Consider the following 14222-nt stretch of genomic DNA (forward strand, 5'->3'; position numbering starts at 1 on the left):
CTGAGGATTTTGGAGGGAAAGTTTGGAAAACTGTTAAATGGTATATAATATGCAGACCCCATAATTAGCCGTCCGATTTCTGGAAATCTCCTCAAAAGTGTCAGGAAAATACTCAGTACATCCAAAAGAGTTCATTTTTTTCTTAATTTCAGGACTTTGAAGGTTAGGAGACAATGGTTGAGAAGATTTCTTAGCCCGCGAGAAGATTAGTCCCATCGGTGCCTGTGAGAATTCGAAATATGCTGCACGTTCAGGCGGGCGTCGTCGACTCTTATTCCATTCGGGATGAGGGATCGGTGCCGGGCTACGGGCTTTTGTCAAACTTATTACTCGTTGCCCGTTGATAGGTGCCGCAGCCTGGCCTGGAGTTGCAGGGGTTTCGCCAAGTAACCCATTGCCGGAACCAACGATTGTGGACTCGGAATCCACCTGTGACCCGACCCAAATTCAACAGGAGGTCCGGAGGTGCTTCTAACTCCGCTTCACTGGGATGCGATCCTGTATTATTTCCAAGTTTAAAAGAAAGATCCGACTTCTGTTTCCCTCTGCAGAAACTTGGAGTATTAGTTTACTATATGAAATCATACTTCGTCCCTTCCTTCCAAAAGGAAAAGTTATGTTATCTAGTTTTGTTGAGAATCATTGGTCCACGATGCATCAGATTATGAGCATCCGTACAATTCAGAGCCTTTTTTTTTTGCAAAGGGAATTCCAAATGGTTAAAGGTTTTACCTTTTGAAACTTGCACTTAAGGAGGCACAAGCCTGCAGATTTTCCTCCTGAGGCACGAGAGCTTGAAGAAACCTTCGGTCAAAGAAGCTGGGTTTCTCCAAAGTCCGAAGAAGCTGATTGGCTTGAAGTTTTAATAAGTTGTCAAGGGCACAAAAGGAATATCAGCTCAAACTTTGAGTTAAAAAACCATTTTCCCAAGCAACCACGCTCTTTTTCAGCGCGTGGTTCATAATCGCGTTTTCATTAACGATTTCCGTCGAAAATGCACTTTCTTTCAAACCATGGGGTACCGATAGGCATGATTTGAAACCACGAGGGGTTTTTATGTGTAATAGCTATACCACAGGGGGCTTTTATGTTTTTAACCCTTCTTTTTTTTTTTTAGCTTCTTTATTTAGAGATCCCCTATCAAGATAACAAGTGTTAACAAGAAATAGCGTAGAAATCCATCCTTAATCTTAGTTATATTAGTTGACATTGAAGTGATTAAGTTGGCATGCAACAACTAAAGATGGCCTATAGGTTCATGTGTTTCAACCATTTGGTTTTTCAAGAACTCATCCCCCATGCTTACCTACAAGAATGATACCATTGAACTTTGTGCAAGTGAATAGACGAACCCATGAGGAAGTATTTTTCTAAAATAACTCTTCAAAAATTTTTTTTTCTTTAAGACCCTTTAGTAAATCCCTTGTACATCCATGCGGATGAAGAACAACTATCCATAACGACTTAGGAATCCAAGGGAAACGCGAAAGAATTGAGTGGGGAATATCAATTGAAGCCATGGTTTGAGCCATGCTATGGCATTTTACATTAGAAGACTGGAATCATATGGTTTCCCCTTGCTGCGTCTTTGATGGACTGTGCTGAAGGTTATGTACATCATTTGCCCCTTCATTGGTGGATTTTTTGGTGTCTTCTGCATTACCCTCGGCATCTTCATCGCCTGTAGATAGGTATGCCAAAGCAGTCACTACATCACTAATCAAAGGTCGAGTTGTAGCTTCTTCCTGGAGGCACATTGCTGCAACTGCAAGAGCTTGGTATAGTGCCTTAACAGGGTAGTTTCCTTCAAGCAAAGGATCTGCCATTAAATGAAACTTCTTCTTGTCTTTGAACAACGGTTGAGCCTGTAATCATTCAGTTGCAGAAGCACATCAGCCACAAGGATCTAGACACTATCTTTAATATACTACCAGTGTTTCTTCTAACATACCAGATGGAAGCTTTCAATTAATCCTACTAACATTGAAAATCGAAAGAGAGAAACTTCAAAATCTGTTGTAACCTTGGTTGTTAAACTTACCCACTGAATCAGGTTCTGTTCTTCACTTGGTCTTGAATTGTCAATGACTCTCCTTCCTGTGATCATCTCCAAGAACACTACGCCAAAGCTGTATACATCAGACTTAGCTGTCAATTGGCCTGTTAAAGCATACTCAGGCGCGCAGTAGCCATATGTTCCCATTACTCTGGTAGATACATGGGTCTTATCACCTGTTGGACCTAACTTGGCAAGTCCGAAGTCAGAAAGCTTCGGATTGAAGTCTTCGTCTAAAAGTATGTTAGATGCTTTAAAATCACGGTAAATCACTGGAGGGTTTGCCGTTTCATGCAAGTATTCTAGCCCTCTTGCTGCGCCTTCAGCTATTTTCATCCTAGTGTTCCAATCAAGAGGCTTTCTTTCTGGACCTATGTCTGGAAAAGGAAGATGGTCTGATCAGCAATACCCATACAGAACCTTGTTCAGTTGTTGTATTAGCAGAAAGTCTTCCAATGCAATAAAATTATCTTCAATATCAATAGCTTTACTTGTAATTTATTATCCACCATTGGAATTTGGACTCTCAAGTAAGTTATAAATTTTGAAACTATCAGTTTACAGAGCCGAATACTATGTGCATCAATTAGTGGACTGGCAGATACATAGCTGTGCATATAGTATTGAAGTTTCGTATGACAGTTATTATCCTGCACTGCAAGAACAACTAATTCATAGTAATACTTCACAATGAATTGTCAATGAACCTTGAAGCATGATTCTATTTGAAGTGTTTGCCTGAGATATACTTTCTCAGACAGTCCTTGAGGTACTTAGGCAGGTTAGATCTACCAGAATCGGAGTGTGTCATATTCATTGACAATGACAAAGTAAACAAGATTGTATTTGTCATACCGAGAAGGTGATCTTCAAGTGAGCCATTGGCCATGTATTCGTAAACTAACACCCTCTGATCACCATCACAACAGTATCCTACCAAATTGACAAGGTTAGGATGATGAAGAAGACTCAAAATCAGGACCTCCACAAGAAATTCCCTGTTTCCTTGGAATCCATTCCTGTCTAATTGCTTGACAGCAACCTCCTTAGTAACCTGGATGAGGGGAAGAAAAGGGAAAAATGAGAGAGTCAGCGCATCCGAAAAGCTTCTGGAGAAACGTGGCAAACTCTGGGAAGGACAAAAGAAAGAGAGAGATGAAAAGATTGTGAGAGTACTGTATCTTTGCCTTGAATTTGCCCTTTGTACACTCTACCGAAACCTCCTTCACCAATCAAACGTTCAGCATTGAAGTTATCAGTAGCAAGGGATAATTCTCGGAATGTGAAAATCTGAGCTGAAATATTCTGTTTTCCGATTTTTTCAATTTCTTCACATATATACCTCCTTTTGCTGCTATCTGCATAATTACTTGATAAGTTTAACCATCTCAATCAAGAAAAAAGGGAAAAGGGAGGAGGATATTTCCAATTAATCCCCAAAACAAAAGGAAAAAAGTCTACAATTAATCAGGTTGTTGGTGTGAAAACATTGGTTTACTGATTTAGAATGACAATCAGCTCGTGTGCATATCCATCATGAAATATTCCTTGGTGACAATTGCTGAACTTTCTGGAAATCTAAGAGCCTTGCATTTGATCGAATTTATAGTAACTGGAGGAGATTTTATCATGAATGTGAGCGAAGGAAATACATTACAAAATTGAAAGAAACATTTTTTCTGTATCGTTAATTTAAGAGGACAATGCAAACGTTGAAACAAGTCATCTCTTGGCAATCTCCTCTTATTGAGGATGGAAATGGAAAACAAATATGGGAAAGAACTAAAATTGGTGAAAGGAAGCCATTCAACAAAAGAAAACTAAAAAAGCGGATCTTCCTGAATCTAACAAAAATATGGCATCTGTATACATGAAAATTACCAGATTTAAAGGAAATGTTAGCGAATGAGGCTATAGTCCTTGTTTCTTGGTGCTCCTGGATGCTCTTTTTGAATTCCTCAATGCTTTTTCTCAGAGACCTTTTGTGATTTTTTTCTTCTGACAAACAACACGAGAAACAGTTCATCTTTTTCTTCTGCTATTTCGTCTCTATCATATTTGGTCCCGAAAAACATTGAATCCAGGAACCAATAATCAAAGATTCCTCCTTTTCGACAAAAGTGCAATCTTTTTTGAAAAGATTAAAGAAGCACAGTCCAATGTGGAATGAACCTTCAAAGTTTGAAACTCAGACCAAGAAAGATAGTTTTTTTTTTTTTTTTCAGCCCTGAAAGATCCAGCTTTTTTTTCTGGTCTCTCAAGGAAACAAGAGGAGTTCGTTAAAATGGGTTATTCTTTTTCCTTCCAAAATCAATGTTTCCGGAGACTCGACAAGGACATCTGGCAAGCCCAATTTTTCTAACGTCAAAAATTTGGAAACACTAAGAAAATAAATCCCATTTTAGCAACAAACATTTCATAGTGTTTTTAATTAATTGTCTAAGACTAAACTTACGTTGGGTCATCCTCTTGTGCGGACAATTATGGTTATTTCTATTCTTATACAGGTTATATAGGTAAATGTTGTAATTTTTGTAAGCCAATTGCATTTTGCAGCACCCCTAAAAGTCTCCATGGTGGCTTTTTTTATTCTTCTTTGTCTAGAAACAAAAGAAAAAGCTTGTGTTTTTCCCTTTAAGCCAAAGCAGCTGAAGTCCTCATTCTCTTTCGCTGCTCTTCGACTCACGGTGGAAATCATTTCTTCCTTTTCAGTTCTTGCTGCTCAGTTCGTCCACACACCATGCCTGGGAATGGTGCACCCCTCCACTCCCCCCCCCCCACCCCAGCCAAAAGATTACCACAAAATTTGGTAAATTTACGGGATTCTAGTATAGTATAAGTGACTGCATTCTTTGATCTCAAAAGTTACTTTCTTTGGTCTCTCTTTTTCAAAACATTGCAACAGGCATTTAACTAAAAAAGACACTGATTAGCAATCTGCCTATGACCCGCAACAGGCTCAAGTAATTTGAATGTATGACTTATCCCATATTTCATGAGAATTCCCGACAGAATACCATAAAATTTTGTTGGAAGAGTCCTCAGAGGCTCAGAATCCAGGCAGTCCAAAGAATGAAATATAAAAAGGCAGAAGTTGGGGATTATGAGACTGGGAAAGATAATTTCTTCCCCAAACAAACAAGTTCCTAACACTGTAGCTTGATTGGATATATTTTAATTATGCAGACAAAAATATGAAAATGAGAGTGAAAAACAAAGTTAGATTTGCTGAATAAACAAACTGTGTTGATAATGAAATGCAGTACTCAAAACTTGAAAGAAAGTACAATGAAGTATGAGATTGTTGAAAACTAACTGATACTACGCCGGCTGAAGAAAAGAAATATGCAGACTGAGAGCAATGAGTATACTGCCCTGTTGAATAATTTTAGCATGATATACCACAATCTTGCCTTCAACGGTATAGTTACTGGGCATAATTGGCAAAACAAATTATTATTCCAAATTAAGATTTTGCGCAGTGTCTATTAGAACACATAGAAACAAGAAAATTGCATTCACTGATCACAAGCATGTTAAACAATTTTGGCTAAAAATCAAGTGAGAAAGCATCAGACAAATAAAGTAACAATCACGAAACAAAAACAACAAACATGGTAACAGTTGCTGCTAAGAGCGATTTGGTCTAGTCGCCTCTACTGCTTCTAAAATACAGATTAGTTACATCCCCTATGTTTTAGCAGCTGGAATAAAAGCACTGTAAAGACAATCACAATTTTCATCAACACTTACAGACTATAATCCTCCTCTGTACCTGGAAATGGTGCTCTCAATATTTCTTATCCTAGCTTCAAGTTTCCATGCTAGAACATCCCAAGCTTCATGACTACAGCTTTTCCCATTTCCTCTATCAACTCCGAACATCTCATGAATAACAGCCCCCGCTTCACTGCTGTCTTTTATTAAATTTGGTAAGCTTGGCCCAACAGGAAGATGACAAAAGGGTTGGGTTTCAGAACCTTCACATTTATGACGTGATCCACAACCAACCAATCTACCCGTTAGGTATACATCAGGTGTAGTCTCAGTCTCATGTGCCAGTGCCATTCTTGAGCTTCTTTTTTCCATTTCAGTTTCTAACTTAATCTCTGAGGGCTCTACCTGCATTTTCTGAACAGTAATATTCTCAGAAATTGAGGAAATTGGACCTTCTAGTTGAGAATCTCTCTGAGATTTGTCTTTTCCATTAGCATTGTTCCCCAAACTTTCAAACTGAACGCATCCATTCCTGTCAACTGAACCCTTGGCTCCCACTGTGTTGTGCTTAGGAGAAAAATCTAGGGGAAGAGAACCGTGATTATCTGATTTTCTTCCAGCTGTATTTAGCAACATTGCCTTATATTCTGAACCAGTTAATATGACTACATTTTCAGTTTTCCCACTTACATCAGTTACTTTCCTCAAACGTTTGACTCTTGTGTGTCCATCCTCATCCTCCAACTCCCTTTTTCCCAATATGTTTCCCTTGGTAGGAAAACCTGGTGTGACAACTTCATTATTGTTTGGTTTCTTTTTATCCGATTTCAGCAGTACTCTTTTTCCTGAACTCCTAACTCGATCTGCAGTGTACTTCTTATATTGTGCGCCAGTCATTCTGATTATATTCTGAGCTTTGTGGTTTCCATCAGCTCCTTCCTTTAATCGTTTAGCTTGTATTTGATGATCTGCATCCTCTGAATTGCTTGTTCCTGTTTGATTGGGCTTGGGAGGAAAACCAGGGGGAACAAGAGAAATGTTATCTGATTCCTTTTCAGATGAAGTCTGTGCACTCTCTTTATCAGCAATGGCCTTCTTTTCTGAATCATTTGGTCTGACTGTATCGCACATCCTAGGTAAACTAGCTGAAGCAGGTGCACCACTGGCAGATTTCTTTTGAGAAGATTTCAGTAACAACTGCTTTTTCAAACCCTTATATCTCGCTCCAGTCACAGAATCTACACTTGCAGCTAGCTGAACAGACATGGACTTCCTCCACCACACCAGGTACTGAGTAGTAACATCCGGCTCAAAGAGGCGAGATGGTATATACAACCGCTCATCTCTAACTGTCCTAGTGTAATTTTCCCAGGCTAAACTTATATTCAAATTAGCTCGCGTTACTTGACCAGGAAGACCTTGATCAAAGCCAAATTGCATGGCCACTCGGTGTGGGAGGTACTGCATAATGCAATCCGATTCTATCCCAACCAGTTCACTCACCCTCAAGCATCTGACAAGCGCCTCTAGATCTTCATCCATGTCGGAACCAACCAACACCCATTGTTCCTTCTCTTTGTAAATGTAGTGAGGCAGTGAGTTTTTGCATCCAATTGCATAAGGCCGCCAAAGAAAAAAATCAGCTGCTTCGTCAATGGATAAGCTTACGTCTATCATATCCTCCATCCTCAGGCCACTCCATTTGGCGAACCTTGGCTGACCATGTTCTAGAGTTACAGGCTTTGGAAGCAATGTTAAAAATCTCTCCAATATCCATATCTGAACTAACTGAAATGGGGCTGAAATTAAAAGTTCCAAAATCTTATCTTGCTCATTAACATTCTGCATCCTTCTAGAATCAACAAGAGCCTGTTTCAACTCGCTCAAACTAGCATAAAGATTAGCAAGAATTGCCGGTGCAAGAGCAATTTTAGTGCCTCTAGCTAGATGGATTGCAATAGGTATAACAATTTTTTGTACAGTATCATCACTAGTTTTATTGGGGAATACAAACCTGGACAACCACAATGCAAGAAACGCTTCGTGCTCGATCTCATTTCCACTGTCCATGAATTTAGTCAACCAAAGACTCTGCGAGGGCTTTTTAGATTTCGACTTGGCCAACTCGGATCTCGCTAAAAGTAGTTTCTTCTCTACCTCTGCAAATTCATCCGTATCAACGGGCCTAAAAACTGGGTCACCAAGAACAGAATAACCACCCAGGATCATCATATCTTCCAATGTGATTGTAGCTTCTCCCCAAGGGAAAACAAATGTATTTGTGTCAGGACACCATTTCTCACCAAAACTAAAAATCAGATCCTCATTTCGGGTATTAAGGTAGGTAGAATTCATTATAGCATCAAATATACCAGCTTTTCTCCAGGCTGCACGGTGCAGTGAACTCATGCGATCAACCCATGTTTTCCAATCCTTTTGCGGGTTTCTCCACCCACAAAAGTTCACTTTGAGCTTGGATTTCTTGAAAATGCCAGCAAAGCTGGATGTAGCTCCTGGAAAGCAGGTGTTCGGGGGAAGATCAAAAACAGGCCCGCCGATTGAGGTGACCGAGGGAGTCAGGAAATGAGCTATTCGAACAGTCGGTTCTCCCCCGGTTGGACATACCATCTCTTCCCTGAGTTCTGCCATGAGCTTCTGAACTAAAACTTCCGCCATTCCAGAGAATTTCACCGATGAACTGATTGAGATTTACTTCTGTTACAGCTGTGCCATTTGCGTGCGAACTGCGTAGGGGTTTTTATTTTCCCTGTCGGTTGACTGTGCGAGTGTGTGCTGACAAAAGAGACGAGTGAGAACTGAGACCGTTTCGTTTGTCATTTGTGTGTAGATGCGTGAGTGTATTCTGACAAAATAAAATAGAGGAGCAAAAAACGCGACGTTTGGTATGTAGATTAAAACTGGTGGCAAAAGATACAAAAAGCTTTTGATATACCATCTAATCTTTTTTGGACTGAATTCTCTTGTGGTTTCTTTCATCTATTATCACATCTATTTATCCTAATAATATTATATGTAAATTAGATGAAATTCAAGATTGTATTTAGTTAAGTAGTAAATACATATATTCTTTTGTTTTTGAATTGTGAATATTTAACTGAACACGATACACATTCTAAATTTTACTAATTACTTCTTCAAGCAATACAGAAAGTTAGGACTTTACCATTTTATAATTAATGTAGACATATACATCGTTAAGTGAATACAAAACGTATTTCTCAAGAACCTATACATTTGTAAGGTAGGCATAAAGACTTTTTAAGAAGCACAAGAATACATGGTACCATACCACCACTTAAGGTTAGCCACAAATATTTCTCAAAAAACAAAACAACTTTTTTCAAACAAACAAATTAGTCAGTAGACCCTCGTAAAGTAATTATTGTTAGACGATTAATCTTGACACTTTTTGATTATTGTAATCTTACCATGCAAATTGTATGGTTTCAAGTACGCTAGCTAATCTTTTTTTTTTTTTTCTTCGTTACTCAAGAAGACGAAAGCCTAATAAAATTCTCAATTTAGTTATGAATTTCAACTTGAAGAAGTTGAAATGGTGGTTATTAATTCATGGGCTTTACCAGTTCTATATTTTTGGGTTAATTTCATGGATGGCGGTCATAAATTTGAGACTCATTACTATCTTTGGTATGATCTGCAGGTCCTTCTGAGCTTGAATTCGCAGTGCTAATTAATGGTCCTTCAATTCCTACTGGTTGCATGCATGCATGCATGCAAGGAGGGTTGTACTTGTACGCTTCTTGAATTGCTGCAGTTGTTGATGAAGGCTTAACTTTAATTGAGAAGCTGAAGAAGTCTTGGATTCATTAGCACCAGATTAATGGCTACTTCCACGATTATTGCACCCTTGCAGCATCCCTCCAGAACTCCTCCAGGAGCTTGATTTTGTTCCCCCCAAGCTGTTAAATTTAGGCAAAAAAGGCAAATGCATGCGTTTGCTAAAGACTGTTTATTGTGTAGTACACTGTTAACTTGTAACTTTGTATGTACACATAAAATTGATGGGTAGAGTGGTGTGATTGGGTACCTAATTAATTAAAGCATTACGGTTATATTTGTGTTCTAAGCCAAACATAAGGGATCCTTAATTATATAGGGTGGCAATATGTTTTGTACCAACGATACTCTGTTTTTTTTTTATTTTATTTTAAGCCATTACATTTGTGTGTACAGAAAGAAATAAAGAGATTTTCATAAAGTATGAGATTATATTTTACCACCTACAATATTCTTTTTGAATGATGATTGATGAATATTTATCCATGCACCTTGCAGACTATAATTTTTACTAATTTCTGTAATTGTATTGGCAACTTTATTCATCCAAAAAAAAAATTAGAATTTGGTCTTGCAATGGATTCTAATGTTACTAATTATTCACCTTGTATTTGCACAGGCACTTTTTATGCTCTAAAATTTTTATTTTTTAAAAAAATGATATAAAATAATCAAGAATACTATTTTATAAAATTTTATATGCTAATTGTAAAACAAACATTTGGATTAAATACATGAAAGATCGTTAATTTATAACAACTTAATAATTAGTTTCAATCAAATCATATCCTATGATTCAGATATGTTTACTCTAATTAATGGTGATATGTCAATATATGTGTAATGCAGATATATTAGGAAATAAATGTGATTCTTTCGCAACTAAAATGAATTTCAAAATACAAACTAATAGATAATGAACTTATTATTTGATCAAATTATTAAAAACTAATAAAAAAAGTAATTTGGGAGAACTTTTATTATCCCGTATTTATATGAATACTATCTTAACCTATATTGAATTCCAATGGAAAGAGAGCATAAAAATTTATAGAAAAAAATTTAGAAAAAGAATGACTATTTATACAATTTAAGTGGACTTGTATCAGTGATATGCTAAAATTGAAGGAATATAAATTCATTGAAAAATGAAAATTGTCGAAACTTTAGAATTACAAATAAATAATCAAGTCAAATAATAGAAGGCATTTTATAATGGGTGCCCAATAGATACTTGTTAATACACCAAACTCTACCCAACCTATTATGTATATACACATACTAACAATGACTACCTTCTCTTGCACTTATACATTTTTCCTATTTAATCTTATCTTTTCAAAAATCTAACACCTAAATATATCTTAATGGGTGCACAATGGGCACTCGTTAGACAAATCCATAAAGAAAATATAGTCAATGTAATTGAAGAAATTTTTTAAAACATAATGCTGATTGATTAAAAAAAAGAAAAGCATAATCAATGTAAACATATATAATGTAGGGAAGTAATAGTTTTAAATTTACTATAAGTAAGGAAATATTAGAATGCTAGAAAAAAAAAGTGCATCCAAATTTTAGTAATGATAATAAATAATCAATTCAATAATAGGAATAAAGAATGTGATTGTAGAGAATTAAAAAAAGGAAAGCTATTAACAAAAAATAAAATAAGGCAAAATTATAAAAATTTATATAAAGTGAGTAATTAATCGATTGTTTGAAAGTTACTATAAATAAGAAAGTAATAAAGGATTATAATTAATTGTTACCACAAAAAAAATCCACCAAGAAACATAAGCAAATACAATATTTTTCTATGTGGTGAAAAGATAAAACTTCCACTTGGTAAAAAACCAAATTAGCCAATTTCTTTTTCGATATAGCCAACTTAGTAACCTATGAAGGGGAAAAACTATCTACATGAGCATTAATATAGCATATTTTGTCCAAATATTAGTAATGATAATAAATAGTCAAGTCGATAATAGGAATTGAAAACGAGAAATTGAAAGAAAAGATATGGGTTGATTAATAAAAAATAAAGAAGATACAATTAATATAAACTTATATAAGGTAAGTCATTAATAAATTGAATGAAATTGACTATAAATAAGGAACTTTAAAAAGGATTATGATTAACTGTTACCAAAAAAGAAAAGAATAAAATCTACAAAGATACAAACAAACACTCTTTTTCTTATAATTTAATTTACCATGTGGCATGAAGATAAAATGTCCACTTGACAAAATTTGAAAATAGCCAATTTACCTATCAAAAGTGAAACTAAATATCATTTTATGCGCTCGTACACACACACATGTCTCTGTGTGTGTATTTGTCCTCAATAGCATGACAATTTTTTCAAAAAAAAAATGTAAAATTGGTAGGCCCTCTGAGTTATGTAATTTTTTTTGGACATGTTCTTTAATACCATAATCTTATTATGAAAATTAAATGCTTGTATCAAATGAAAATACATTACTCACAATTAAGTTACTCAAGGATGATGATAACGCATAAAGAATGTGTGTTTGATAAAATTGAAATCTAAAATTTGAAATTTGAATCTATTAAGTTACTGAATTGTTAAGTATAAAATCATAACATTCGAGTATATTTTGTATTAAATGATAATTGATAAATGAATTATTAATTGAGGTGTTCTATTTTTTGTTATCAAACACTTTTGAATATGTTAAGATCTAAACGTATTAAATTTAAGTGTTGAATTGAATTATTAAATAGGTAGTATTATACTTAGTTACTCAGTAATGTGCCCTCCTGAATTCCGATCGAAGTTGAAATGGTAACTCTCGAGGCCTTTGTAGGTGTATCTTTTTCTAAATTGAATGTAGTTCCTGAACTCTTTTTTTTTTTTCTAATTCTTACAAAAAATCATATTTAAATGCAAAAGTAAACGTGCAAAATTCGAATTTATAATGCCTATTCTACTTAAAAATGAGGATGTCCACATTTGTATCAATTGCATTATTATTTATTAGATTTTTTTTAAGCTTTGCCTCTAGTGTAAAGTGTAAAGATTAGATGACAAATGTATTAATTATTCATGTGTACAAGTCGGCCAATAGTCATGAGCTCTATTTAATTCATGCAATTGTAAAGTCCATCCCATTAAAACGAGAATAAATAGGACAAACAGAATAATAAATTTAAACAAGATTAAAAAAAAGTGCAACCGTAAAGTGCGGCTCTTTAAAAAGAAAATAATAGCGACAAAAAGATAAAAATATGGAAAACAATGGCTTTGTTTGGATATTAAATTTTTTTAAATAATATTTCGCTTGCATCATAAGCGCATTTTCAAACTCACATTTTTATATTTTCTATCACTTTTTTATCTCATATACATCATACACAAAAAGTGCTAAGGAATTATTCCAAATAATATTTCAAATAATACTCCAACCAAACTTTCAAAGTAAAAGTCCGCATATTTGCCACCAGCAATGATGCTAAGTACTACATTGGTTTTCTACCAAACTGAAATAAATCTCTAATCCTGCTCCCATGCGATTGATTATCTACTCCCCTTCCAATTCTATTCATGAAGGCTTGCATGTTTGCTAATATTTCTGGGCTGAAATTGAAAGTGCAATTGCTGTCGCCTCTTTCAATTGCTGCAGCTGCTGGTGAAGCCTTGTCTTGAATTTGAGAAGCTGAAGAAGTCTTCGATTCATCAGGAACAGTACAATAGCTGCTTGCGTGATTTTGTTCCGACAAGCTATCCAATTCCGAAGGAGAGGCAGGGGGTAGATTTAAGTCAAAATCATGTCCATGCTTGTAATTCTTCACAGAAGTTTCTGGCCACACAAATGTACTGTCGCCAATATCAAAGCTAGGACAAACATTTAAATCAAAATCCTCTGATCTGGCTTGCTGCTTGGTGGGAGTTTTCGGCCTAGAAACTGGATTATTGTTAGATGTGGAAGGAAAGCCTGGAGGAACATCAGCATCATTACCTTTTTCCTTGATTTGCAGCTGGGTAGAAATTTCAGGCAGTATAACAGGAGTAAGGCATTTTTTAGGAGGAAATCCAGAAGGAACATCGGCGTCATCACCTTCTCCTTCGTGCTGCTTCTCGCTCGAAGTTTCTGGGTTCACTGTAAGAGCATGGTTCTTTTTGGGAGGAAATCCGGGAGGAACTTCGGCATCATTGGCTAGTTTTTGTTCCGATTGCTTCTCGCTAGAATTTTCTGGCTTTGTATGGTTATTTTTGGGTGGAAATCCCGGCGGAACATCAGCATCATTGCCTTCTCCTTTGATTTGCTTCCTTGCAGAAGTTTCGATCCCCAGAATTGAAGTGTAGCCTCCTTTGGGAAGAAGTCCAGGTGTAACATCAGATTCATCTTTGATTTGCACTTGGATAGAAGCTCTTTCTTCTGCTGCAAGAGTATTACTATGGCATTCAATGCCTTCCAATCCAACTTGTCTTGAAGTCGGTAAATCTCTTCTATGTTGTATCCTTGAGCTCCTTTTTCCGCGTGAGACACCTTGAAATGAGTCTACTGGAACCAACACTCGGTTCCTCCACCATTGCTGATATTGGATGCTCAAATCTGATTCAAATAATCTAGCTGGAATATACAAGCTTGCACCCTGGTCAAA

The 14222-nt window shown here is 36.1% G+C and overlaps 2 protein-coding genes across 2 annotated transcripts; both read right to left on the reverse strand.

The window, feature by feature from the left end:
• Positions 1–1419: 1419 nt before the first annotated feature.
• LOC113772030 (probable serine/threonine-protein kinase PBL23) lies at positions 1420–4082 on the reverse strand. Its single transcript, XM_027316570.1, has 5 exons — positions 3938–4082; positions 3233–3414; positions 2912–3101; positions 2042–2433; positions 1420–1865 (listed from the first exon to the last, which is right to left on the reverse strand). Exons 1-5 carry the CDS (start codon positions 4080–4082, stop codon positions 1563–1565), a joined length of 1212 nt encoding a protein of 403 aa, XP_027172371.1. The 3' UTR covers positions 1420–1562.
• Positions 4083–5812: 1730 nt separating this feature from the next.
• On the reverse strand, positions 5813–8449 carry LOC113771945. The gene has a single exon (XM_027316491.1). The coding sequence runs from the start codon at positions 8447–8449 to the stop codon at positions 5813–5815; it is 2637 nt and encodes an 878-aa protein (XP_027172292.1).
• Positions 8450–14222: the final 5773 nt, after the last annotated feature.

Source organism: Coffea eugenioides, chromosome 5 (genome assembly GCF_003713205.1).
Source record: "Coffea eugenioides isolate CCC68of chromosome 5, Ceug_1.0, whole genome shotgun sequence".
NCBI lineage: Eukaryota > Viridiplantae > Streptophyta > Magnoliopsida > Gentianales > Rubiaceae > Coffea > Coffea eugenioides.

Bases quoted from the DNA above. Each gene is read 5' to 3' on its own strand.
- LOC113772030 (XM_027316570.1), bottom strand. From the start codon at position 4,082: ATGAACTGTTTCTCGTGTTGTTTGTCAGAAGAAAAAAATCACAAAAGG. The intron at 3,102-3,232 runs GTACTCTCACAA...CAGGTTACTAAG, and splicing joins AAATTCAAGGCAAAGATACA to GAGGTTGCTGTCAAGCAATT. The intron at 1,866-2,041 runs GTAAGTTTAACA...GAATGATTACAG, and splicing joins AACAGAACCTGATTCAGTGG to GCTCAACCGTTGTTCAAAGA.
- LOC113771945 (XM_027316491.1), bottom strand. From the start codon at position 8,449: ATGGCGGAAGTTTTAGTTCAGAAGCTCATGGCAGAACTCAGGGAAGAG.